The sequence below is a fragment of the Anolis carolinensis genome, chromosome 1 (genome assembly GCF_035594765.1).
Source record: "Anolis carolinensis isolate JA03-04 chromosome 1, rAnoCar3.1.pri, whole genome shotgun sequence".
NCBI classification, from domain to species: Eukaryota; Metazoa; Chordata; class Lepidosauria; order Squamata; family Dactyloidae; genus Anolis; species Anolis carolinensis.
In genome coordinates this window covers 312,252,661-312,280,368 of record NC_085841.1, presented here as the reverse complement: position 1 = coordinate 312,280,368, position 27,708 = coordinate 312,252,661, and the positions used below count along the sequence as shown (strand labels likewise).

At 44.4% G+C, this 27,708-nt stretch overlaps 1 protein-coding gene across 3 annotated transcripts in view; it reads left to right on the top strand.

Moving 5' to 3' along the window:
- Positions 1-27,708, top strand: part of mga (MAX dimerization protein MGA) — a 69,647-nt gene that overhangs the window by 36,738 nt on the left and 5,201 nt on the right. For 2 of the 3 annotated variants that reach the window (XM_008104310.3, XM_008104302.3), the window contains exons 14-23: positions 1,337-1,628; positions 2,327-2,857; positions 11,455-11,730; positions 12,997-14,741; positions 16,340-16,464; positions 17,314-17,362; positions 18,075-18,257; positions 21,893-22,004; positions 22,339-22,584; positions 23,079-23,246. In XM_008104310.3, the coding sequence (XP_008102517.2) occupies positions 1,337-1,628; positions 2,327-2,857; positions 11,455-11,730; positions 12,997-14,741; positions 16,340-16,464; positions 17,314-17,362; positions 18,075-18,257; positions 21,893-22,004; positions 22,339-22,584; positions 23,079-23,246 (3,727 nt within the window). The remainder of the gene's footprint in view (positions 1-1,336; positions 1,629-2,326; positions 2,858-11,454; positions 11,731-12,996; positions 14,742-16,339; positions 16,465-17,313; positions 17,363-18,074; positions 18,258-21,892; positions 22,005-22,338; positions 22,585-23,078; positions 23,247-27,708) is intronic. The other variant, XM_008104319.3, reaches the window with a different exon arrangement.

Genomic DNA, 27,708 nt, shown 5'->3' with positions numbered 1-27,708 from the left:
TTGACAAGGTTGCTCTGTTGCTCTGGAGGCTAGGACATGGAGCAGTGGATTCCAATTGAAGGAAAAGAGATTCCACTTAAACATTAGGAAAATCATCTTGACAATAAGAACCTCTTCCATCCACTGTTTGGCCACCGTTCGAACTTGACAATAAGAACTTTTGGATAGTGGAGTATGTTGCCTCAAAGTGTAGTGAAATTTCCTTCATTGGAACTTTTAAAACTGAGGCTAGATGAAACTTTTAAAACTGAGACTTTCTGTTGGGAGTGATTTGATTGTGTTTTCCTGTATGTCCGGTGGTTGGACTTGGATGGCCTTTGTGTTTTTTCCCCACAAGTATGATTCTATAATTCTTTATAATATATTATAATGTAATGCAATATAATACTAATAATACAATATAATAATATTAATTATATATTATTTATTACTGGTAATATTACTGGTAATATTACAGTATAGTGGTGTGGTGCAATATGCTGGTATATAGTGCTAGTGTTGTGCTGTGCTAGTGATATAATACACTGTATGTAAATATTATTTGTAAGCCGCTCTGAGTCCCCTTAGGGGTGAGAAGGTCGGGATATAAATGTAGTAAATAAATAAATTTATCTTTTATCTTTCAACTTTTAGCCTAAATAATTGAATAAAAAACATGAAGCTTTGCTGCTTCAAGAATAATATCAGTAATTCTTTGATTCCCAGGAAATTTGAAGACTTCTTTTCTTGAGATGCTTCTCAAGAAATGAGAGCCTTCGACAACACAATGTTCTATGAAAGCCTTGAAAGCCTTTGACAACACAATGTTCTATGTTGCCTGGCAAACTGCTTTTGAAATCAAAGACAATTTCAAAGGGAACTTGTGATATGGGTTTCAGCTGTTCAAAGGAAAAAAATAAAACATTTATTTGCATAAAATTAAGTATGTTACATTACTCTAATAGAATAACATTAATTTATGGGTCAGGGCCTTAAATGGGATCACCAAGTCTGCATGTTGGTTTTGCTTTTATGCTTTCTCTTCTCTCTCCCCCGTCTCCTCTTTCTGCTGCCCCCCCTTTCTCTCACATGCTCTCTGCTTTTCTTCTGCATGTGTCTGTCTCTACTTTCCCTTCACTTTTGCACGCCTGCCTCTGTGTTCTTGTCCTTGTTCTCTTTCACACACTATCTCTTGTCTGTGTGTCTCTTCTCTTCCCTCCTCCCTCTGTCTTATACTTGGGGTGTCTTAAACATGTCTAGGGATTGCGAAATAAAAAAGCTTAAGAAACGTCTCTAATAAGCACTTTCAATCCCTATCAAAAAGATAGTAATAAAGATTTTCTTCTTTTTATTTTAGGTTAATGGTAAAAACTATCCTCAGGCCAGACTGCTCTTGGGACAGATGGGAGCACTGCATCCAGCTAGTCGACTGGCTGCTTATCTCACAGGCAGGTTGCGCCCATCAATGCTTGATCTCTCAACAATCAGTACAGTCATATCCAAAGAGGCCTCCAATACAAAAGTGTCTGCTTCTAAGTCAGCTGAGGTGCCCACATCGGAAACTTCCAAAATAATACGTTTAGATAACATTGCATTGAATTCTACAGTAACATCACCAAACACTCATGTCTCAACACAGAGACAAATAGGTACGTTGCAATCTTGTGTGTGTATCTTCAAGTTACCTGTTAACTTTTAGTGATCTCATAGATTATGTTGGGTTTTCTTAGGCTAGAAATACTTAGGTGACAGGGGCTATACTTCATCCATAATGCTGTTAAGCCTGTGGCAAAAGTGTTGAATGGAAATATCCCAATCAGTGTCTTGACTGAAGAGTTGGCTTCACTTCCTCACAGGCTTTTCCTACATTCATAAGCCCATCTTTTGAGCATTTCAGCCCTTGAGCAGTATATGCTAGACCCTTTTCTGTATGGTCAGTGGCACCATGCAAGGCAGTTTTTTCTCTGGCAGTATCTTACAAGGAATTCCCTAACCAAACAGCTTGGATCAATATATTTATTTCTGTTCTATGCATGCTGCTTTTGTAAGTTTTAAGTGTCAATGTTGGTTAAGTTATTTATTGATTTTTTTTCTTTTTTTCTGTATGGTATTTGTAATTATTATGTCATTTTTAAGGGAAAAAAACATTATTTTAAATCTGATTTCTGGTTGGAATCTGTTAGTTCTGGGTAGCTCCAAAGGAAGAGGAAACATGGAATGCTTTAAAAAATATAAGCCAAAGTACATCCTGCCTTCTAGTGTAAGATATTTTTATGAAGTTTGAGGAGAAAGTCATTTCCAGGAAGGCATTTTGAACATTCCTTATTTTGAAATTCCCCCGTTTTAGCTATCCGGCCATTACTGGACGGTGTCACCTCTCAATTGTTTATGAATGCTGTTGGAGCTCTGCAACAGAAAATTCCTGGAATTATAACACCCCAACCTTTGACAGGACCACAGAAATTTAGTATCAGGTCTACATCACTTTCTCTTGAAACAACTACGATTACTACTGCTAATGCCGCAACTGTTGCTATGGCATCACTTCCTTTAACTACTACTAACCCAACACAATGTAACAAAGCTATATATTCTCCTAGCATTTATATAGCAAATGCTACTGAGAAACCAGAAAATAGTACTGCATCAGCTGCAACATCTGCAGTTACTGTTAAAGTAATAACATCATGTGGGATAGCTACACCAGTTGCAACCACTGCTTTTGCCAAGTCTACAGCTCCACTGTCAACATCTTTGTCTACAGCTTCATCTACAACTGGATCCATAGCCACAGTCTCTACACCAACTTCACCAAGTGGCTCTGTTGGTTCTGGATCCTCAGGAATTCAGAAAAGTACATTATCAAATGAAAAATCAGGTATGTTGTCTACTAATGGACAGTTTGTATCTGTCCTGTGCACTTCTGGTATTACTGTGAGGGGAGGGAGTGCTGAACAGGCACAAATAAACTATTATGAGGAGTTCCTAGGATCCCTGGTGATTGAGACCAAAAGAGATAAGATGTTTCACATGCATTTAGAGTTTCTTGGTCTTTTAAAATAACCAAATTGGGCAAACCACTCCATTAGACACAATGAGTTGTCTGCAGCACATTATGAAGGGTAACTAAGCATATATACCTTCCTCTTTAGCTGCCCTGCAGATGTTTCAGACGCCACAGGGTACTACTTGTAAGGTGTAAGATGAGGTGTAATATTCCATTTCTGTGACATTAACAGTGAATCTTGTATATGTCTGTTCAGAGGCAAATCCCATTAGGTTTAGGTTTTCTAAGAAAATGTCTCCATTAGGATTCCAGCCTAAGTAACTTAGGGAATAAACTAACTTTAAGTGGAGCGGTGACCCAAAAACATTATAAACAAATACATTCTAAATATTTCCACAAGCTGTAAGTGCTTTTAAGATGTGATTTAGTTAATTTATGATGAAAGAATATTACCACACCACTTAGGTTGGTTTTGTGATTTTACTTATACAGTTTATGGAGCTCAATTTAATGGAACTGGGGGAGATTAACATTATAGTACAATGTCTTTCAATAGTGTAAATGTGCCCCCCTAAAATGATGAACATTGTCCTAGTTCCTCTCCACCCAAAGACAACTTCCACTTACACAACATGACTTCTTCGTAGTCTCTGTGAATCACACAGTTGGGCATTCTGTGCAGGCGCAGAGCACTGTACAGAACCTTCTAGAATCGCTAGGTCCAACTACAAGTCTGAAGAGCCTACTCCGTCACCTGAGAAAACCCCAACTCTGGGGAAGCCTTACAAAGCCAAGAAAGCCAAAAAGAAAAAGGCCAAAAAGGCATGAGCCTTGTGAATCCAAGGACGAACCAGCTTTGACTGCTGAACCGCCAATGCCACAAAAGGCATCCACTGAGTTCTCTCCTCTGGTTCTGCCTCTAGAAGGTGTGCCTGAAGCCACTAAACCACACTCTAATGTAGCGGAATTGGATCCTTCTACTGCGGTTGACAAGGTGCCCCTTCTGACATCTCCTGTTGATTATGATACGGAGCCTGTCCTGGCTGGACCCACAGCTCAGCAGAGGTTGTGTTTGACTTCGGTGGACGGTCCTACAAGGGCCAGGGCCCCTCTGATTCCACCACACCACCAATGGGTGAAGCCTCGGGTTCACTTAACTTCTTAACACTGAGAAAGGTCTTCTCATGTTCCAAGGCCTCTGACACCCCTTCCCAGATGAGCATCCTTGTATGCCCCCAGTAGATACAATTCTCCTCCAAAATCAGCTCGATTCTTCCATGGGGAATTTCTTAATTATGACTAGAAGCTTCACTATCCCTGTGGTTGGAGGTTGGCTCCCATACCTCCTCGAGGTACTTCTTTCTGGAATCGAGGGTGTTGATTATTGATGCCCAGAATCCTACAGATGACTGGAGACAATTCACTGATGAAATCCTTTGAATTACTTTGGCTTTGAGGCTTAAGGTCAAGCACTCTACCCAAATTGTAGATGGCCTGCTTTTTTGGGATGCTCAGAAGGCTTCCTCTCCTATGGCTTACTTGCCCTTCTCACCATACTTGCTTCGATCCCAGATTGCATTCAACACTTTCTCTTATGGTAGACCATCTGTGTCAGTGTCCATATCAACTACCTGGAGCTGTTGGCAATTTTCAAGGCTCTGAGGTGCTTTGACAAACATGTCTTGGGCTTGATGATACAAGTCCTGATGGACAACACCACAACTATATTCTACGTGAACAAGCAGGGAGGAACACAGTTCTGCTTGCTGCTGCAGGTTCCGAACAGTGTACTGTGTCTGCGCAGAATACCCAATTGTGTGAATTCACAGATGACCACTCGAAGAAACCGTTAAAGGTAAGCAACTTGTCCTTTTTCTTCGTGTACTCTGTGAATGCACACTAATGGAGAAGCTGCGCCTGCGCAGGTTCCGACGGAAACTCTTCCAAGCTGAAGTTCAAATTTTTGGCGGTAACCACGCCCCCCTTCCCAAGGGGCATATAAGGCAGCCCCAGGCGCCCGCTCTCCAGTTCCTTTTTTTCCGCCGCAAGGTTCACTTCGGACTCTTCGCATGTCTACTACTCGTTTCAAGCGTTGCACGCAGTGTGCTGCTAAAATTCCTGACTCGGACGGCCACGCCAAGTGCCTCTTCTGTCTTGGCGAGGCTCATGTGGTCAGTACCTGCCGTTTTTGCCTAGCTCTCACGGCTCAGGCCAGAAAGAACAGAGCCGCTAGGCTTAGAGCGGCGCTCTACGAAAAATCTCTCGCGCCAGAACCGACTCCGTCGACGTCGGGCACGTCAGCGTCCTCAGCTTTGAGAGCTATGTCGGCGCCACCAACTAAGCCTCCGGCAGCCAAAGCTTCCTCGGTCTCGTCCAGAGCGTCCAAGACCTCCAGGGCCGCTAAACCGGTCAAACCACCGTGTACTGTGACGACGGCGACCGTGTCGACCCGCTCCGGAAAGGTGGGACCTTCCTCGACGTCGAGCTCTCTGGCTTCGGTGACCTCGATCCGCTCCCGTATCGGTTCCCCTCCGTCCTCCTCTGCTATCAAAATAGCCTTTAAAAGGGCTCACGAGGAGTCTCGTCGAGCGCAATCCGACTCAGCTGTGGTTCCTCCCACACCTGGCAAGTCCTTGAGGGTTGCATCCAAGCAACCGCCGGCGAAGAAACGGCTAACTCAGCGCTCCTCCTCCTCGGCCTCCTCAAAGAAAGACCCGCCATCTTCCTCGACAACTTCCTCGAGAAGGTCTTCTCCTATTGTACCAGCCCAGAGGCCTAGAGATGTTTCTCAGTCTCCATTGCAACCCCTGTCTGATGGGGAGCTGCAGGACTCACCCCACCACTCTACCCAAACGGTGGTCAGGGTGCCGGTGCCGGAGCCCCTTGCGCCGCCTCGCTCGTCGCGCCAACAGCTCTTCCCTCCCACCTCGACACCGGAGCGTGGCAGACAAACGGCTCGCCTGGCTCGGGCAGCCCAGGCCTCAGCCTCTAAGGACCTTCGGCCTCCGGCCCTCTCTTCCCGCGAGGCCTTGCCTCCTCCCGAGACTGTGCTGTCTTCTCCCCCTCAGTCCCCCCAAGGGGCTGAGGAGGAAGATGTTGATGTCGACCGCCCAGACTCTGCCCTCTCGGCCTCGGTGATCTCTCTCGGTCTCGACCTCTCTCCTCCCCACGACGCGTATGAGGCGGACCCGCCTTCTCCTACTGACAATGTTCGTGCTTTCGCTGAGCAAATGGTCAGGATGGCCGACGCCCTGGGTTTGGAGATCAAGCAAACCTCCAAAGCAGTGTCTGACCCAGTATTCAAAAGGGTGCAGGCCCAAGCTCCGCCGGCCACGCTACTCCCCTTTCTGCCTTATCTGTTGGACGTTATCCAGGCCTCCTGGAAAAACCCTTCCTCCATTCCTCCGACCTCGAAGAGGATCGAGACTTGGTACCGTACCGACGATGATACCCTGGAGTGGCTCAAACACCATCCCGACCCTAACTCCCTGGTCGTTAAGGCCTCTCAATCCTCAGGTCGTCAGTCGAATACTCCGGCCGACAGAGAGGGGAAGCGCTTCGACGCCGTGGGTCGAAAACTTTATTCAGGAGCCCTTTTGCTTTGCCGCATGGCGAATTATGGAGCCTGCATGGGTGCCTACCAACAAATTATCTGGGAGAAGGCGCAGCCCTTCTTCGCTAAGATGTCGGACGAAGACCGCTCCGTCCTCACTACCCTCCAACAGGAGGCAGACTCGCTCGCTCACCACCAAATACAAATGGCGAAGCATACAGGTGATACTGCGGGTAAAATGATTGCCCACGCGATTTCCATTCGCCGCCACGCCTGGCTGAGGTCTTCGGGTCTCTCCTCATCTTCCAGACAGGTCATTGAGGACCTTCCCTTTGACGCGCTCGGACTGTTTCACGCCGGTACCGATGACAAACTCAAGTCTAATCATGACTTTAAAATTCTTGCGTCTAAATGTGGCGACCAACCTCAACCTCAGCGCACTCGCTGGTTCCCGCACCGTTCCCGCCGTTTCCCGCCGCAATCTTTCAGACACCACTCTTTCAGGCGGCCTTCGGGCTCGAACAATCAAGCCCATCACCAACCTCGCCGGGGACCTCATCCGCAAAAGCAACGCGGTCGATCCACCCCTGCTCCTCCGCAGCCTAATCGGCGTACCTGACGCCAACCCCTGCCAAAGCTCCTCGCCCGCTACCGTTGTAGAGCCCACGCTGCCTCGTCCCTTCGGTGTCTTTGCAGACCGACTAGCCCCTTTCTACAATCAATGGGTCTCTATTACTTCAGATGCATGGGTTCTCCGCATTGTCCAAGACGGCTACGCCTTAGAGTTCATGGACCTCCCTCCGACAGGTCACGTTCTCCACTCAAACCCTTCCCCAGAGATACTGGCCGAAGTCGAAGCGCTACTGGCCAAAGGCGCTATCCGTCCCTCCCCTCCCGAACTGGACCCTTTAAGTTTCTTTTCCAGATACTTTACAGTCCCGAAAAGAGGAGGCGGGCTACGCCCGATTCTGGACTTAAGGGCACTCAATATATTCATTCGCCCCTCCAAATTCAGGATGGTCTCTATTGCCTCTATCCTCCCGATGCTGCAGCGGGGAGACTACTTTGCCTCCATAGACTTACGAGACGCCTACTTCCACGTGGCAATACGAGAGGCGCACAGACGGTTCCTATGCTTCAAAGTTCTCGACCAAACCTACCAGTTTACCGTTTTGCCCTTCGGTCTCGTCACGGCCCCGAGGGTCTTCACCAAGGTTGTCGCCGCCGTAGCGGCCCACCTCAGGCTACATGGCATCACGGTCTTTCCTTATCTAGACGACTGGCTTCTCGTCGGGCCCGACCCGGTTCTTCTCCAAAATCACGTCTCTTTCACGCTGCGTCTTCTAAAATCTCTCGGCCTCCAACTCAATTCCGAGAAGTCAAATCTCTCCCCGTCAACTCGAATCCGGTTCATCGGGGCCCTCTTCGACTCCGTCGCAGAGACTGTGTCACTTCCGTTCGACAGATTCCTGGCTCTCCGCCACCATATCGCCCTTTGTCGATCTGCCCGGAGGGTCAGAGCCCGTGTCATTCAGGTCCTTCTAGGCCACATGGCCTCCACGGTTCTCACGACCCCGTTTGCCAGGCTGCGCCTTCGGACCCTGCAAAGGTGGTTTATAGACACTTTCAAACCGTTCCACCACCACAACTCCAGATACCTGTCGGTACCGTCGCCCGTCCGCCAGTCTCTCTCATGGTGGATGTCTCACCAAAACGTGTGCAAGGGCCTTCCTTTCCATCCAGCCCCGCCATCGCTAACCATAACCACAGACTCCTCCACCTACGCTTGGGGAGCCCACATGAACGGTCTAACGGTTCAAAATCTTTGGTCCCCGTCAGAGAGGGCCAACCACATAAACTTCCTCGAACTTCTCGCCATTCTCAAAGCCCTAAAAGCATTCTCCCCCCTCATCCGCCACAAGTCCATCCTCATTCAATCGGACAATCTAGTAGCAGTATTCTACATCAACAAACAGGGTGGTACGGGTTCGAGGAAACTCATGCTCCTCTCCTCTCGTCTCTGGATTTGGTGCATAGCCCACGGCGTACAGATCTCTGCAATCCACCTACCGGGCGCCCAAAACGGCTTAGCGGATGCCCTCAGCAGGATGACTTCTTCCTCTCACGAATGGAAGCTCAATCCCGAGGTCCTCGACGGTCTGTTCCGCCTCTGGGGGCGCCCCACTCTGGATCTCTTCGCGTCTCCCCACAACGCTCAGCTACCCCGCTACGGAGCGAGGCTCCCCCCGAACTCTTTCCCCGGCTGCCTAGGGGATGCCTTTCTTCTGGACTGGTCGGCGGAGATGCTTTATCTTTTTCCACCGATTCCCCTCATACCGAAAGTTCTCGAAAAACTTCTCTCGATCTCGGTCACGGCGATTCTCATAGCTCCGGCCTGGCCCCGCCAACCGTGGTATCCAGCCCTTCTTCGCCTCTCCAGAGGATCGTTTCACCCTCTGCCTCTCTCGCCGCACCTTCTCTCACGGGAGGACGGCAAAATTCTTCACCCGGACCTTTCTTCCCTTCATCTCACTGCATGGAGGATTCTTACCTAGCCTCTCTTCCGCAGAATCTGCAAGACGTCCTGCGGGCAGCCCATAAGCCGTCTACTACCAAGGCTTATTCCTACAAACTCTCTCGCTTTCATGCCTTCCTTCGATCCCGTAACGTCGACACCTTCCCGACCTCGGTATCGGTGGTCCTCGACTTCCTCATGACTCTCGTCGAGAAGAAACTTTCTCTTGCCTCTATAAAAGCTTATCTCGCAGCTCTTTCCTGGTCCTTTCAGCGCCACGGCCAGCCATCTCTTTTTTCTCACCACCTGATCAAAACCTTTCTCCGGGGCTACAATAACATCTGCCCGCCGTCGCTACCACCTACGCCGGGCTGGAGCCTCGAACTTGTACTTTCTCAACTGTCTTCTGCTCCCTTCGAACCGCTTGCCTCGACCGATCTGCGCCTGCTCTCCTGGAAGTTGGCCTTTCTGGTGGCGATCACGTCGGCACGGCGGCCATCCGAGCTCGCTGCCCTCAGAGTCGACGAGCCTTATCTTCGTTTCCACCATGACCGCGCTGTTCTTCGCCCGGACATTACCTTTCTTCCTAAGGTGGTGTCAGCCTTCCACCTCAACCAGGACATTGTCTTACCAGCTTTCTTCTCTAACCCCTCCTCTCCTCTCGAGCAAAAACTGCACCTTCTCGACGTTCGGAGAGCACTTCTTTTCTACAGGGACCGTACTAAGGACATTCGTAAGTCTCAAAGACTCTTTGTCGCCTATGCCCAGGACAAGTTGGGTAATCCCATCTCTTCCCAAAGACTGTCCCACTGGATCGCTCAGGCCATTGAGTTGGCCTATGAACTAGCCAAGCGACCTCCCCCTCCTTCCATCCGCCCGAGGTCGACTAGGGGCCTCTCGGCGTCGACCGCCTTCCTTAGGGGTATTCCGCTTGACTCCATATGTAAAGCGGCTATCTGGTCAAACCCTCTCACGTTTGTCTCTCACTACAGGCTGGACAGTAAGGCCCTTAAAGACTCGGCCTTTGCAAGATCAGTACTCTCATCTTGCCTCTCCTGACTCTCAGACGTTTTTTCTCTTCATATTCACTCACAGGTGACTCTCTATACCTCTCCTTCAAGTTGGACGGGGTTTTTTTCCCCATACCTACCTCTAGGGATATGTTTTCTTCCCATGATTGTATTGAGCAGTTGCTCTGTTGCTTTGTACCGCCTCGTTGGCCCTGGCGGATATGCCAAAGACCAAGATGTGTTTGTCCCTCTCCCCCTGGGAGAGCGTTTATATGCACTACGCAATTGTGTATTTTTCTCTATCATGTTTATTGAAAAATTCCTTCCATGTTATGTTCTTCTTCTATGATGCTCATGTTGCATTGCACTGGTCCTTTCGGACAATTTATTGCACTGGTCCCTTGGGACGGTTATTTTTTCTATGTCCTAATAAACATGTGTTTGGACATTCACTGATTGTCGAGTTTGCCTTGTCCCACCATCCGGGACCTTAGCGTGTTAGTCTCCATTAGTGTGCATTCACAGAGTACACGAAGAAAAAGGACAGGTTGCTCACCTGTAACCATGTTTCTTCGAGTGTACTCTGTGAATTCACACAAACCCGCCCTTCCTTCCCCTCTGGCAAACCTCTCCCTTTCTCGTTGCCTTGGCGGCGTAGGAACTGGAGAGCGGGCGCCTGGGGCTGCCTTATATGCCCCTTGGGAAGGGGGGCGTGGTTACCGCCAAAAATTTGAACTTCAGCTTGGAAGAGTTTCCGTCGGAACCTGCGCAGGCGCAGCTTCTCCATTAGTGTGAATTCACAGAGTACACTCGAAGAAACATGGTTACAGGTGAGCAACCTGTCCTTCTCTATGACATGAGCATCCTAATTTTGCTCCACAGAGTTACGAATCCATCTGTTACAAATAATGACAGCATTATGGGAGCTATGAGAGGAACAGAATCATATTGGAACTGAATCATACATTATGTTGACAGAAGCCATCTTATCTCATAGTCTTGCTATTTTTGTAGAATACTTTTGTTATTGCTACAAAATTTAATTTATTTAAAGTATTTATTAGACCAAAAGATCCCAGGTTGGCTTAAAATTGTTAATTTGATTATTTCATGCCCTTGGGTTTACAATCTAAAATAGCAATAAGAAAAAGAGGATGGCTTTGGAAGGGGGGATTAAGTCCAGCAAATGATGGCCTCGGAGACCAGAGCAATGGCAGTTGAGATAGGGTTTCATCAGCTCCTGGAACAAAAGCATGCTGGTATTGTGTGTCTAGTGACTAAAGGCTAGAGCAGTGACATTTCAGATATATGGAGGGTAAATAAAATGGTATCTAATTCTTGCTGCTGCATAAGAATTGATTAGGAGGTGTGTTTGTTATTAATACTACAGGTGATATGAGCCCTCCAAGTTTCTCTCCTGGAGGAGAGAAACGTATGGGACCACGGCTACTTTTGATTCCAGTAAATCCAGGTTCTCCTACTTTACGACCTCAAAATATGCAGCTTGGTCAAGGGAAGAGAATGATTTTGCAGCCTATAAGGAACCCTGGGGGCAATAATCTCTACCGACATCCCAATGGCCAGATTATCCAGCTTGTTCCCCTGCATCAACTTCAAACTACAGGATCCCAGCCCAGTTTATCACCTGTAATGTTCCGTAATTCAGGTACATAAATATTTTAAGAAATGTTGCCTATTCAGTTTTAAGTTGTTGTTTTCCACTAAACTTTGTGAAAGAGAAATTGAGCTGCTTAATGTCAGCTTTCTGATTTCACCTCATTCCACTTTGCTCAGTAACCTCAGTAAGCAGCTTCATGTAGATGTTCAGTGACTAGAGTACCACATTTAACGGAGTATCCCAGATAACTTACACTTTGGTAATCTTCCAACGTCATGCCTTTAAGTAGTCTGTAATAAGAATAAACAAACTGCATTAAGATGGCCACAGTCCCAACCTTAAAGAGACTGTCAAAAAGGATACTACATCCAACAGTATCAAAACTAACAAGGAGAATTACTTTAATTACACGCCTCCCTATCAATCTTGAGGCTCAGAAGGCATTTTTTTTAACCAAAACCAGATTGGAAAGGGTTCTAAGTAAAGATAAGTAATATTATATAGTGGAAAAATGTGTTCCAAATTATTGTAAAGAAAAGATGTGAACAACATATTCAGCTTATTTCTTACCATCCTGTTATAACCTACTGAAGCCTCTTCTGCTTTGCCCGTGGTTTCTTTGCTATTATATTTGTCTTTAAGTTATTAATATTTTGTTGATAGTTGTATTAGTATCCCCATGCACCACAGCTTGAATGTAACTGCACAAGATCCAAAAACGCTGGATTGAAAAAATAAAATATTATTAGGGATGGGTAATTATTTGCCCCCAATGAATCCCAGTCTCAACCAATTCAAAGTTTGAGAGGAATCAGTTTTCATGAGGCACAGAATGAATAGTTTCTTGTTACCTCCAGTACAAGGTTAGATGTAGCTTTATTACTTTTAAGTTGTAATTTTATCAAACCATAGTATCAGATCCTCCTACAGCTACTGACAGTTCCGAAGCTACCTGTTTAGGAAGACCTGTTTCCAATTTTCACTTCACTTATTTTATAGCTTTTGTACACATTTACTTCAAGAGGGACAACTGCTATTTTTGAGAAGTAAAAGCAAAATTGTATTTTGTATCTACTTCTGTTAGGAGTGTTTCTTTTTATTTACTCTAAAGTTTGAGGGGTTTTTTTTTCCTGCTCTGGAGTTATGTATTATATGTATAATATACAGGGTGTTTGAAAAAGAACTCCCAATTCACCATTTTAATTAAATGGTGAATAGGGAGTTCTTTTTCAAACACACTGTACAGTTGCTTAATTGAGCAAAAAACATGGGATTATGTGCAAGAAACGGTAACAATATTTCACTTCCTTACAGGATCTGTTGTGGGAATCAGGTTGCCCACACCCGCTAAGCCTCCTGAAACATCTGTGTGCCCCTCCTCTTCTGATTCTGCTGTGACTCCAGTTACCACTACTGCTCCAGTTTTCTCTGCGATTCCCACTTTTTCTCAATTCACAACCACAGAGACCACTTCTGTTTTGCCTGGAACTTCAACCAACACATCCATGTCATCATTACCTAGTACAATTTCCAATGAAGATCCTTCATCATGTCTGTCCCCTGCTGTTGTTTCCACATCTTCTACCATTGACACTGCTTTATCCATGCCCAGTACTTCTGATACATCCTCATTGTCTATATCCTCTTCACCTATGCTTGTTGCATCTACAGCTGAAGGCCTTTCAGTTGTGTCTGCGCCCTCAACCAGTGATGCACCTTTACCACCTCCCATTGTATCTACATCTTCTCCAACTGAGGCCCTTTCTGCTCTGTCCAAGCAACCTACAACTGAGAGCTTTGCAGTTTTGTCTGCACCTAGTACTACTGATACTCCTTTCATGCTGCCCACCGCTGATGCGCATTCCATCTTGCCGAAGTCTGCCACCACTGAGGGATCTTCAACTTTACCTGTGTTCCCTACCTCTCAGGACACATCTACTCTGCCTGGGTCTGCTGCAACTGAGAAAATGGCTGCTTTAGGTGTGCCTTCTGTGGCTGATGTTCCTGTGGTGTTGGCTGTGTCATCTTCTGCTACACCTGTTCTCTGCAACACTGAGGTCATTTCTAGTTTGTCAACATCTACCAAAAACTGCACAGTGAAGGCCACTACTTCTGTACCTGCATGTTCTATTTCAGCTACCCAAACAACACCTGCCATTTCATCAGTATTTGTTCCTGTCACTGGAACTCTGTCTCTAAGAATTTCTCCTTCAGGAATAAAAAGTATTCCTATTCAGATGAGTTCAGATTCTAAAATAAAATATAGCTGTAGCGGTCAACCAAACAGTACAGGTAATCTGTCTCTTCAATCTAACAGTTTTGCCTTGCTTCAGTTTCCAAGGAAGAACATTCCAAGTTCCAATGTGAAACAAGTTGCCCACATTGAAATTAAGAATGATATGTTCAATGCTATTAAACTAAATGAAAACGTGGCATGTTCACAAGTTACAGGAAATGTGGAGCCAAAAGAAAATAAGCGGGCAGCCAGTCAACCAGAATCCTGTTCTAAATATGTTAAATGTGACCAGAATGGTGCTATCTTGGAGAGATCGAACAAATATGCAGAAATCAATCTAAAGTTATCAAAGAATGCTGCTGTATCATCAGATCCTACCTATGTCTGTGGGAACAAAAAGTATGAGGAAAAAGAAGTGACAATTAAAAGCACGCATGTTAAAACTCCTGAAGATACCGAAGACAAAGTTTCACATAGTTTTGAGACTGAGACTGAGTGTGGCAGTCAGACTGTCTTGAATTCTACAAAGAAGGTTAAACTTCTGTGTGAAACCCAAGGTCCAGTACAACTACAGAGAAATATGAAAGAAAAGGATAATTCTGTGGCAGCGGAGAAGAAAAGAGAAGAATGGAGAGAGAAGCCTAAGGTCAATAGTGTTAAAGCCCATGATAATGCAACTAGCCATCACAGAAAGGTTTCTTCACCCATTATTGATATTACCGTAGATGATTCAGAAAAAGAGGAAAAAACAGATGATTCAGCAGATGAGATGGCTGATGAACTATCTGACTATCAGAGTGAAGATGTGAATGTTGAAACAATGGTAACTATCTAGAGTATTAAATTAAGAAATTACGCATATTAAAAAGAGTTTGATTAAAATTGCATGAAATTACTCAGGTTTTTTTAAAAATCAAAATTGCATTAAATTTTCTCAAATTTCAGTGTCAAGAAAGTTTCACTCACTTTCTCAGTTGCTAGTCAGCATAGATTTTAGAATGTGATGTTAAAGGTTTGAAAATGTTACAAAGTCCAATCATGGCCCATAGAAAATGCAGTGATTCCCAAAAGTAGGATTGGGCTTGTGGTATTGTAGTAATTTTCCAACTGCATATCCACTGCCAAAGTTTGGAACATTTCTCCTGCTCAGATTCATAGGAAGATGCCCTTCCCTCCGTCCCACCAACTCCACAGGTATGGCTGATTGTGTCATGAGGAGAGGGCCTTTTCATTGGTTGCCCCTACACTTTGGACCACCCTCCCTAGGGATCCCTCCTTGTTGATCTTCTATCAGCCTACTAAGAAATGAAGGCTTTTAACGCTTATAAGTGCCATATTGTTTTATATGTTGTCAAAGAATTTCATGACTGGAATCATTGGGTGGTTGTGAATTTTTAGGGCTGTATGGCCATGTTCCAGTAGCATTTTCTCCTGACATTTCACCTGCATCTGTGGCTGGCATCTCTTCTGAAGGCGCCAGCCACAGATGGAAGTGAAACATCAGGAGAGAATATTACTCGAATTTGGCCATACCGCCCGAAAAACTCACAGCAACCCATATTGTTTTAAATTACATGGTTCATTGTTTTTAAAAAAATCTTTAGAATGTTTTAATGTGTAGGTTATATTGAGCCCCTGTATTGGGGAAAATGTAGGATATAAAGTTAATAATAATAGTATCAGCAACAATAGTTTTGAAAATTAATTTAATATTTAATGTTAAACATTAGAAGCTGGGAAATTAGTTATTACCATCAACACTACCTGAAATTGTTTGAACAATTCACATTTACCAATAGCGGCCCGTTCATGTTGTGATAACTCTTTTGTCTTTTCATTCCTCACCAATATGTTGACATACCCCATTTGCTGAATTGCGATCACTGAAGGATTCTGTGGCAGATTTGCAGTAATTATGAATTAATTTTGATACCAAAATTTTCTCTTTACGAAAATATTGACACAATCTTAGTAGTTGGTACAGATTGAGTATCCCTTGCCTGAAAGACTTGGAACCAAAGGTTTTCGTTATTCCAGAGTTTTCCAGATTTTGAAATATTTGCAGACAAATAATGAGAGATCTTGCAGATAGAATCTAGGTCTAAACATGAAATTCATTTATGTTACATATATACCTTATATGCATAGCCTGAAGGCAGTTTTATACACAATATTTTTAATAATTTTGTACATGAAACAAACTACTTGAATTATCATAAAGCAAAGGTGTTCCTATATTGGGCAATTTTGAAACATTTTGGATTTTGGGATTCTGGATAAGGAAAACAGCCTATACATACATTTGGGGGAAATTTCAGTTGTTTCTGGGGAGGGATTTACTTCTGACTTGATTTTAAAAATTAACATTTTAAACTAAAACAACCTGTACAGGAGTGTCAATACTTTATTACTCTGTTTCAGGATGAAAGTGAATCCAGTGGAGTTGAAGATAATGTGGACATTGAGACCGTAGAAGAACTTAAAGAGAAATTTAATATAGCTCGCCTGAAGTCTATAGCTGCCCATGTTGCACAGTCCAAGCAATTGTAAGCTTGTGTTATCCAATAATGATGTTCTGGTGACAGAATGGAGGGATGGGAGGGGGGGAATTTTTTCACATCCCTCAAACTAGAAGTAAATAGTCTGAAATTGAAATGGGAGGAAAGTTCTACTGAAACTTGATTTAGCCCATCTTTTTTTTTCTGAAATCATTCAGATCAGTCAATAATCTCCAGGATTGGCCTAATGTAGACTTAATAATCTTAGTCTAGTTCCTGTGATGTCAGCCAGAAAGGAGCATATCTTCTACATCATTCCCTTTTCATATGTAACTCATGTAAACTTCCATGTTGTTGTTTTTTGTTTTGTTTTTTTCAAATTACAATTTCACCTTAGCACATTTCCACTTGGAGGTGTCTTTCTGCAGGCAGATTGTTCATGTTGTTTTGGACTTGATTTTAAGCGTATTGGCTCAGTAATTTATATATAACAAATTTGGATTATTAGATTAAATTACTTTTATAATATTTCTAGCTTGGCGAAAAATCAGGTGACTTTTCTTTTGAAAAACATCACTTTTAAAATATAAATGGTTCTAAAGAATTTTAGTTTACAATTAAATTGATTCTTAAAAGAGATGATGAGAAATATTCTTCACTTTGAAAAGAAAAAGCAAGGTTTACAATAGAAATCTGAGTTTGTGAAAGTGTTTTAGTATTTAATTCATGATTGTCATCTTTGGGATAAATTCTGTATTTTACTTTTTGATTTCCCAAAAATGCTACATTTTTAGAAATGTCACAATACCTATTTTGTATATTTAACACTCTCAGAATCCTTAAATAAGCCTGGCTCGAAATCCTCATACCAAAAGCAGTTCATTTTTTATTCTCTAGGCACCCTGTTCGTGACTCTTCTGCTCAAACGACTGCCTCAGTTGATAAGGTAATATGTAGTTACTCATGTGTTATCTTTACAATTTATATTATCAGTTCAGAGATGTATTATTTATACTTACATTCTCAATAATGGCTGAACAAAATATGACAACTGCTGTTACCTAAATATAAATCTTGTTCTGTGTTTTTGCTCTCTCTTCCACATGTTTGTTTCTTAATGAGTGATAAGCAGTACTGTGGACCATGGATGGTGAAAGTAGGCAAACAAAGTTAGTTCTTTGGCATTTATATTACTAATAGCCAGTTTGCAATATGTGCTACAAGTAACACAGACAGCAGGCGCTGGTGAAATAACAGGGCCATAAAGTTGGCTGTTGTAGAAACTTGAGTGCAGATACCTGCTTTTCTTTCCCTTCTTTGTGCTAGTGACAGCTTCCAGGATCTGAAAATTAGACACAGACCTAAGACTGTCTTATGCCCTAGGATTGTGAAGCATTTGCCAAGCAGACTGGATGACTTTGTTTAGGGCATTGCATATATGTGGTGTTTAGATCTGATAGTACCTTCCTTCTCCTTTTTGTGAAATGTAAGCAGTTTCCCTAGTTCCTACAGGGTGCCATCATTTTTCATGTATCAGTTCCAATATCAGATAGTTCCTCAACCAATTGCTTCAGACACCTATCCAGTTGGAAACAGATTATTATTTTGGATGCGTAATTCATTTTAAGTATTCACAATTTTTTTCTCTTTATTTGCAGCTGTCTGAGTCCTCAAACAAAAAGCCAAAGAATACAGAAAAAGTCTTTGCTTCCTACCGCCAAACACACACAGCAAATGAACGTCGCCGTCGGAAGGAAATGAGGGGGCTTTTTGAAACTTTGAAGGAAACTTTGGGATTACAGTCTTTCCCCAAAGTTTCCAAATGCTTCCTTCTCAAACAAGTCAGTATTTCAGAGTTTATTTCTGTCTGAAAGATTGTTGTCAGACAGTTATATATGGAGTAATGGATTAAAAATGTTGTAATGCTTATAAATAATATGCTAAGGAAGGCAGTCACCTGGTTAGAGAAATTTAGTTCAGGTGTATTAGTTTTAGTCCATCAGTTGATCTATTTGTATTTTAAACCTACAGAGGTTGTATTTTTAATAAAAACGGTCACTCTGAAGAAAACACTTTTCTTCATTTTAGTTTATGCATATTCATGTCACTGCAAAAATAATTTTAGAATGAGTCCCTTCTCTATTTAGGACAAGGGTGGAGATGCATTTTTAAAGCTTACAGCTCGCAATAAATATGTGTTATAATTATTTGTTATAATTATTTGTTTAAAAAAGAAATAAACACACAGAAGGCCTGTGTTTTTTCTTTCAAAAGAGAGTAAGCAAAAAATAATAATAAAAGAAGCAGGAAAAAGTGATGGAAAGAGATGGTAGCAGATTGAGGACGTCTGGCCAGAGTACTAGGAAATTTAGTTTCAACAATTCAGTGGAATTCCATAAGTGAGATTTCACATGAGGTCAATACACATTTTCATGAGACCAATGAAAAGACATGACCCTAATGTTACCAAAATTAGTAAAAAGAGCTTTGCTTTGGTGGATCAAACAAGGCAGGTTAGAGCAGGGTATGTCCATTTGCTCCACAACACGAAGTACAATTCACAACAGATGCCAGTTTTTACAGCTGGGGTGCCCGTTGTGATAATCAAGTAATACGGGGAAGATGGTCAAAGTCGGAATAGTGATTAGTCTGAATAGGGACTCAGCTTTTTTGCCTAAATTACCTTTCCAAAATTAGGGTGCACATTAGATTAGAGTAATACGGTAATCTTCATGCTGACATAAAGTAAAAGGGGAAGCTACTTCAGGAGCACCTAGAGCTCCTATTTGAGGAACATCATCTTGAATTTAATTGCCATGGCTCAATGCTATGCAATCCTAGGATTTGTAGTTTGGTGATACATCAGCATTCTTTGGCAGAGAAGGCTCTAGACCTTGTAAAACTACAGTCTATATCATTGAACCAAGTGAATTAAATTGGATTCATTCTATAGCATAGATGCATCCCAAGGTTTTCTTTTCAATTGCTGGAAGTTTTGATGTTCTAACATTTTTGGTTTTTTAATGTAGGAATTCTAAGCAGGCAGCAACTGTAATGCACACCTTTTTGACCAAATTACAAAGAGTGCACATTTTGCCCCTACACATACATTTGGCAGCAAATACTTTTTTTTGTTTCAGGGTTTTGAAAATTGAGGTGTGCATTAGATTCAATGGCACATTAGACTTGAGGAAATACGGTACATTTGCTGAAGATGTGGCTAGTCAAGTTAGCAGTGCTGAGGCTTGCAAGCAAAATAAATCAAGAATGTACAGTCAGCATCAATTGTGAGGCCTATATAGGCAGTTGTGAGGCCTATATTTAAAAAGCCATCCTTGAACCCCTCTATGATGGACAATGATCAGCCAGTGTCCAACCTCCTCTTTCTGAGTGAGGTCTTGGAGCGTATGGTAGCTTCCCAACTCCAGGGATTTCTGGATGAGACGGATTATCTAGATCCATTTCAATTTGGTTTCAGACCAGGACATGGAAGAGAGACAGCTTTGGTCACCTTGGTGGATGATCTATGCAGTGAGCTAGACAGGGGGAGTGTATTCCTGTTGGTTCTCCTGGTTCTCTCAGTGGCTTTTGATACTATCAACCATGGTAGCTGTCCTGACCCAAAACCAGTGTCTGTCATCAGTAATGGATTGGATGAGAGCAAATAAATTGAAACTTAATCCAGACATGACAATACTCCTGGTTAGTTGTAAGGTAGATCAGGGAATGGGGATCCAACCTGTGCTGGATGGGGTCACACTGCCTCTGAAGACATAGGTCTGCAGTTTTGGGGTCCTTCTAGACTCAGCACTGAACCTGGAGGCCCAGGTGTCAAAGGTGGCCAGGAGGGCCTTTGCACATTAAAATTTGTGTGACGACTGCGCTCATTCCTTGAGAAGCCAGATCTGGCCACGGTATTGCACACCTTAGTTACATCCCATCTGGATTACTGTAATGCACTGTATGTGGGACTCCTTTGAAGAGTGCTTGGAAACTTCTGCTGGTCTAAGAGCTGTAGCAGGTTGCTCACTGGGGCTGCCTACATGGAGTGGACAGCCCTCCTGTTGTAGCTCCACTGGCTATCAGTCTGTTTCCGAGAACAATTCAAAGTGCTGGTTATGATCTTTACAGCCCTAGATGGTTCAGTTCCAGGTTATTTGGCTGACCATATACCCTTGTATGAACCTACCCGGAACCTGAGATCTTCAGGAGAGGCCCTTCTCTCAGTCCCACCTCTATCTCAAGTCTGGTTGCTGGAAATGAGAGAGTGGGCCTTCTAACAAGTGCTAAAAGAGTTGTTTAAAATATTGTCATGGGCCAAGAAATAGTTGAATTTTTCAACAGCAGTATATCTCTTTGAGGGACTAAATTTGACAGCTTATTATTTGAGCCAAAACTGAAGTGTTTAACAACTTAAAGACCACATATGGCTATTTTGTTGTGAATCTTTTAACATCTGAGTAGAATTTCAAATTAAGAATATATTTGCTAGTAGAGGGAAGCACAACTGTAGAGGGGCATTTTGCATTAGTGTTGGATTGGCTGAAGGGTCTACTATATGTCTTTTCTTCACAAAACGAAGGAAAGTCTTTCCTAATGAAAATCAGAAGTCAGAATAGTATGAATTGCCTTGCATAGGCTCCACAGGTCATGGCATGTGCTTCTTGACTATATCAGTGAGATCTGTTAACTCATCATCCAATAAATTACCCAGACCTATGGTGGTTAATATTAACTGCATGGAGGTTGAGTGTCAGTGAATCAAGAATACACAGAACTGGTTATTAATACATTGGTGGCTTCTGAGCACCAGTTGACACAATGTATATATGAAACCACTTTGAGAGCCTTCCAAAAGTGGTGTGAATCAAATCCAGTATTAATGTATAAATGCAGATAAGTAGTGTCTTAGCTTTTTTGCAGAGTGGATAAATGGTTACACATTGAGCAGATTGGTAGCAACTTTGTCTTTTGTATTGTCAATAAGAGAGAGGCCTGCAACAGCAAGTCCTCTTGTTCAACATTTTTGAAGAGAAGCAACTTTATGGGTACTACTAACCAGTCACAAATTCCCTTCATGGGATCTGACTTTACTACTGAACTGTTTAACAACAAGGCCTCCATTTGAGTTGCCACAGAACATCTCACTAAGATTAATTACTTTTAAGGTGTCATCTAGTGGTCATTTCTTAGCAAGGTGAGAGTCAAAAATGTCGTTGTTGACAGTGAATCCTAACCTGTGCAGGTTTCATAAAGATACATTGTCCCTTGAACAACTAGCATGTTGTCCAAACCTAATGCAGTCATTTGAAAAAGATGTCATTCGTTGGATGTCAGAAGAGCTGTGAAAATCTATATTGACAGAACAAAATAATTTAGGCACACAGAGACATTACTCATTTACTGTCAGCTAAAGATATTTGGACACATTCCACTAGATCAATGGAATATAATAACAGGTCTTGGTCTTTTTCAGGCCTTTGATGAAATCCAGGGACTAACAGATCAGGCAGATAAACTGAAAGGTCAGAAAGACCTATTGATGCGCAAGCAAGAGACCTTGATTCGTAAAGTTTCTACACTTTCAGGTGAGTTGACATCTAAAAGAAAGGATGGCTAAAACCTAAATGCTAAGGATTGAATGCAGATAGTTTCAAGTGGTCAGCAATAAGGGAGCTCTGATCTAAGTACAAGGGTTAGATTTCAAATATATGAAATATTATTAGACATGAAATTAGGCCACAAAAACATAATAAAGATAGTATAAAAAAGTGCTGTCATCTTTGTAATATACTGTATGGTATTTTCTGGGTTAGAGGGAAAATCTGTACAATTTTAGCCTGTCTGTGTCATTCATTCACTTTTATCATTCATGTTTTTGAATACTGTATAAAGGGAAATATTCCTATTTTTCCTCACTAGGCAAGACCCAGGAAGTAGTCTTGAAGAAGCTGGAATACATTTATGCCAAACAGAAAGCTGTAGAAGAACAAAAAACAAAGCAACATAAGCAAGAAAAGCCTACAGCAGTTTGTGAAACTACTGAAACTGCCAAACCTTCTGTGGAAGAGAATTCCTCTTCTTCAGTTAAAGACATGAAATCAGTGATTGTTTCTACCAGGCGTACGAAACCACTGATTCTTTCCAGGAAAGGAAGTTATGTCACAGGTGGGCTATTCAGTTTTTACAAGGAAAAATCTAAAGGGGTGTTAGAAACATTGCATTTCCATGCTTATTTGTTTTGTTACAGAAGATACAATCAAAGATGTAAAGCAATTTACTAGTCAGAAAGGAAATATCATTTGGAGAATAGTATTTATTTTATACCCCATGTTTCTCATCCCATGGGGGACTCAAGGCAGCTTACAATGCTGGCAAGATTCAGTGTCACTTAAAGCATAATAATAAAACACATCCCATCAATTAAAACCAATTAAACAGTTGGGGTGAGATCAATAGCAGTGCCTCTCCAGCTGATCTTAAGACTCTAGTTGGCTCATAAGAGGAGATGCGTTCAGACATGTAAGTTGGACCACAACCCTTTCTATTATCATAATTAATATAAAATCCTGTAAATCCTGATTGAGATATATATGTGCATGTGTGTGTCTTTTTCCTGTAGATAAATATCTCTGCACTCCTTTGCTTTGGCTTCTTTGCAGGAGACACATCTTCTCACATGACTTTAACAAATGCAAGTCTAGTAATGACTGCAAATGGCCAGGTCCTTGCCTTAAAAAATCCCCTAGTGTCCGGACAGTTTGCTTCCTTCCCCCTTCAAACCAAACCCAAGTCGGAAATTGATAGCACTAATGGAACAACACAGCAAGGTATGTTCAAAAATGATTTTAAAAATTAAGTAGTCAAATCAATAATCCCATGTAGTGCCATATGTTTTCTTGCAATTCTGATTTTTAATCATTGCATTTAAAGTACAGTAGACCCTCGCTTATCCAATATAAATGTTGGATAAGCGAAAATGTTGGATAATAAGGAGGAATTAAGGAAAAGCATATTAAACATCAAATTACGTTACAATTTTACAAATTAAGCACCAAAACATCATGTTTTACAACAAGTCTGCCACTTGTTTGGGAGCATGACTGTACTTGTGTTATTGTTGGGCATGTTGGCCTGCTGCATGTTGCTGCCTAGAGAGATAGCTGTGGATCTGGGCAGGAGGCAGACTGCATTGGATAATACAGAACGTTGGATGAGCGAAGGTTGGATAAGCAAGACTGTTTATCTAAAATAGCAAAAATGTAATGCTGTCTGTAGAAGAGTAGACAGTTGGTTTAAAAATGGAAAAAAACATTATGTATAAGCATATTGATTATACCTGTTAAACTAAAATGTATGGTGTTATGTCACTAGAATAGATAAACAGTTATATTCATTTGATTATATGTTAACGTTTACCATAGAACTTCCCTAAATAATTTTAAATTCCTTCACAGTGTATTTAAACATTCTTCTACGTGGTCCCTGTCAAATGCACACATATGGGTTTCCTTGCGCCTGCGCAAACAGTTCGGAATTCTCTAGAAGCTCTCAAAGATACATTTTTGGCGGAGGCCCCGCCCCATCTCCCCTCGTTAGTATATATAGCCAGTGGGCGTGGCCGACGCCCCAGTTCCTTTTTTCCGCCGCGTTAGACAGCTCTCTAGTTCTCTAGCTCGACTCTGTACACTATTTAGCTATAGATTCCTTTGGTTTTGACTCCGGACTTCTGACTATCCCACCGCGCGCCGTTTCTCCATTTTCGATCAACGGACGGAATTAGCCTTCAATCAGGCCAGTTTTCTTCCCTGTCGTTGATATGGCTGCCCTTTTTAAGAAGTGCACTCAGTGCGCGGGGAAGCTTCCTGATACGGATGGACACTCAATGTGCCTCCTTTGTTTGGGGGAGGGCCATGCGGCCCGATCTTGTGCTATTTGCCAGGCCTTCACCCCACAGGTCCGGAAGAACCGCGAAACTCGCCTCAAGGCCCTCCTATATGAACAGGCCCTGCTACCGCCCCAACCCCAGAAAAGGGCCTCCTCAGAGCCCCCGGGCCAGCTCCCACCAGCAGGACGCATGGCCGCACCGGCCCCCTCCTTACCTGGGAATGTGCCCTTGGACGGGCCTTCTGGGTCTCAACCTCCGCCGATGAAGAAGCCAAAACTTAAAAAGATCAAAGCTCCCCAAGGGGGAAAGGCAGTTAAAAAGAGCGCGAAACGCGACACTGAAGTGACTGCCGTTGCAACGTCCTCCTCGTCGTCCCTCGTATCCGCTGTGCCGGATGATTACGCGCTCCTCACCGATCAGGCCTTACTGCAGGGTCTTCCACTCTTACCCTTGCAGCCCGAGGGAAATAGCCCCTCCCTTCCGCATTTGGAGCCCGCGCTAAGCGCACCCCTCCCCTCTTCGGGAGGAGATCGGGCGAGCGCGGAGGCAGGCCTGGTGGCCACGCCCCCTACTCCAACCTTGGATAGGGAGGACGCGGGGACCGAGCGCTCGGTTTTGCTGGCTCCAGCTGCTCCCCTGGATGCGATCCCAGGCCCGTTGGGACAGGAGGAGACTTCTCGGCGTCGGGGCCGTTCTTCCTCGAGGCGGTACCGCTCTCCCTCGTCCTCAGCCTCATGGAGCTCCGAATCGGAGGAAGACAGGCATGGCTCCCGGTCCCGTGGCTCGTCCCGGAGGAGTTTTTCACGCGATTCAAGATCTCCCTCCCCTTATTATTTCCATGACCCAATTTATACACGGGATTATTTTCGTTTCTTCTCGCGCCGCCACAGGCGCCGACGTAATGCCGCCAGGGACGTCCCACGCCTGCCAGCTGATGCTGATCAGGCCTCAGCCGCCCCTCCGGCCGCCCCCGCGCCACCCGCCTCGGGTTCGACGTCTCGATCCACGGGCCACCATACTTCAACCCCAGGAATGCCGGTAGCCTTACCGGCCCAGCCAATACCCACTCAGCCAGCCCCCGCCCCTCAACCATCGCAGGGATCGGGGGTTCCGGAGGAGGCTATTAACTCTGATGCTAGTTCGGTGATTGAACCAGCTGACCCACAGCTTACCATGGGGGTGCCCGAGATGGACTGCGATTCCCCAGAGGAACTAAGAAGTTTCTCCTCATTGATTTCGCGCCTCGCTAAGGCGCTTAATCTACCTACCCGTCAAGACCCTACAGTTGTGGATGATCCAGTTTTTCCACGGGAGCAACAGCAGGGCCCTACTGCAACGCCATTACCACTTCTGCCGTATCTCCTTCGCCTTTTGAGGTCACCCGACCTGGCCCCCTCTTCGATACCAGCAATCTCCAGGAAGGCTGATAGTCTTTACCGCATCGACCTCGCATCAGCAGAGTGGTTGGGGAAACAACTTAAGCCAAACTCGATAGTAGTTGACGTCTCCCAGTCGCGCCCAGCTCAAAGATCCCAAGCGACTCCAGGGGACAGAGAGGGAAAGAAGTTAGATGCCATGGGCCGCAAAACTTACACTTCTGCTGGTCTTTTTGCTCGTATGGCCCACTATGGGGCTTACATGGGAGCCTATCAGAATTATTTGTGGAGTAAAATTACCCCCCTTCTGGAACACCTACCTGTGGAGGAACTGCGTTTAGCGAAGGCTTTCAAGCAAGAAGCTTGCCAGCTTGCAGACCTACAGAAGGAACTCGCCAAGCATATGGCGGATTCAGCGGGTAAACTCTTCGCTAATGCTGTCGCCCTCCGTCGCCACGCATGGCTTCGCTCTTCTGGGCTATCCTCCACGGCACGCACAGCAATTGAAGATCTACCGTTAGATGAGTCCGGTCTCTTCAACCCCAATACGGACTCCAACCTCGAGCGCACACACCAAATGCGCCAAACGGCACACAGATTTGGCTTACCATCCCAATCGGCTACCTACCCTCGTCAACGTTGGCCCTCGTACTTACCGTTCCACCGCGGACGCACTAGTTCTGCTCCTCTGGGATCGAGGCCTCGCATCCCTACTCAGCCGACCCCTGCTAGGAGATCAACTTCGTCATCACGACGTCGCCCACAGGGTAGGGCTAGGCAAACCTATGTGCCCAGGCGGCGCGTTTAGCCGTCACCGTGCTATGATACTACCAAGTTCCCCGTTGGGAAACCCCTGTTCTCCCCAGTTGTTAACCGATGACGTCTACCGGGTCCACAGTGCCACACCTCCGGAGCCACCCTCGGTTCCAACCACTCAACAGCCCTTTTTTAGGGATCGCCTAGCTCCATTTATAAACGCATGGGCTAAAATTACCTCAGACAGATGGGTGTTAGACATCGTTCGTAGGGGTTACCTGATCGAGTTTGAGACCTTGCCACCGACAGGTCAGGTCCGAACGACACCCTCCTCCCCTCCGCTCTCTCCTGGCGAAGGGTGCGGTTCAGCGCTTGAGGGATGACCTTCTCCATGAGTGTTTCTTCTCAAAGTACTTTTTGGTTGAAAAAAGGGGTGGGGGCCTTCGGCCCATCCTAGACCTGCGGGCATTGAATTTCTACATCAAACCCCGGAAATTCAGGATGGTTACGCTCCCCATCATTCTCTCACTGATACGGAAGGGGGCTTGGTTCGCCACTGTGGACCTAAAGGACGCCTACTTCCACATAGGAATTAGACGTTCTCACCGTCGCTTCCTTAGTTTTAAAGTTGGCCGTTTGTGTTACTGTTTTAACGTTCTTCCTTTTGGCCTCTCGACCGCACCCAGGGTGTTTACCAAGTGCGTAGCGGTTGTAGCTGCATATCTCAGACAACAGGGCATAGTCATTTACCCTTATATAGACGACTGGCTTCTCGTTGCGCAGTCTAGGGCAGCGTTACTGGATAATATTCACTTCACGTTGTCTCTTCTGCAGGACCTCGGCCTGGTCATCAATCGAGAAAAGTCCTGTTTGCGGCCTTCCCAGTCCATTCTTTTTATTGGCGCCCTTATCGACTCCGTCAGCGGAAGGGCCTTTCTTCCAGACGATCGCTCCGCGACGCTAAGGTCAATCGTTCTCAAGGCTCTCACACCTCGCGGCGTGAGCGCGCGCCTTATCCAGACTGTACTCGGCCACATGGCCTCAACAACTGCCGTGACTCCGTACGCAAGGCTACACATGCGCCCCCTCCAGGGCTGGTTTCTGTCAGTCTTCGACCCCCTTCGCGACAGTCAAGACTCGACCTTGTTCATCCCCAATCCGGTCCTCAGCTCCCTGCATTGGTGGATGTCCAGGTCCAACATCCAAAGGGGAATGCCCTTTCGACCTCCGACTCCGTCACTGTCTCTCACAACGGACTCCTCATTGCTGGGA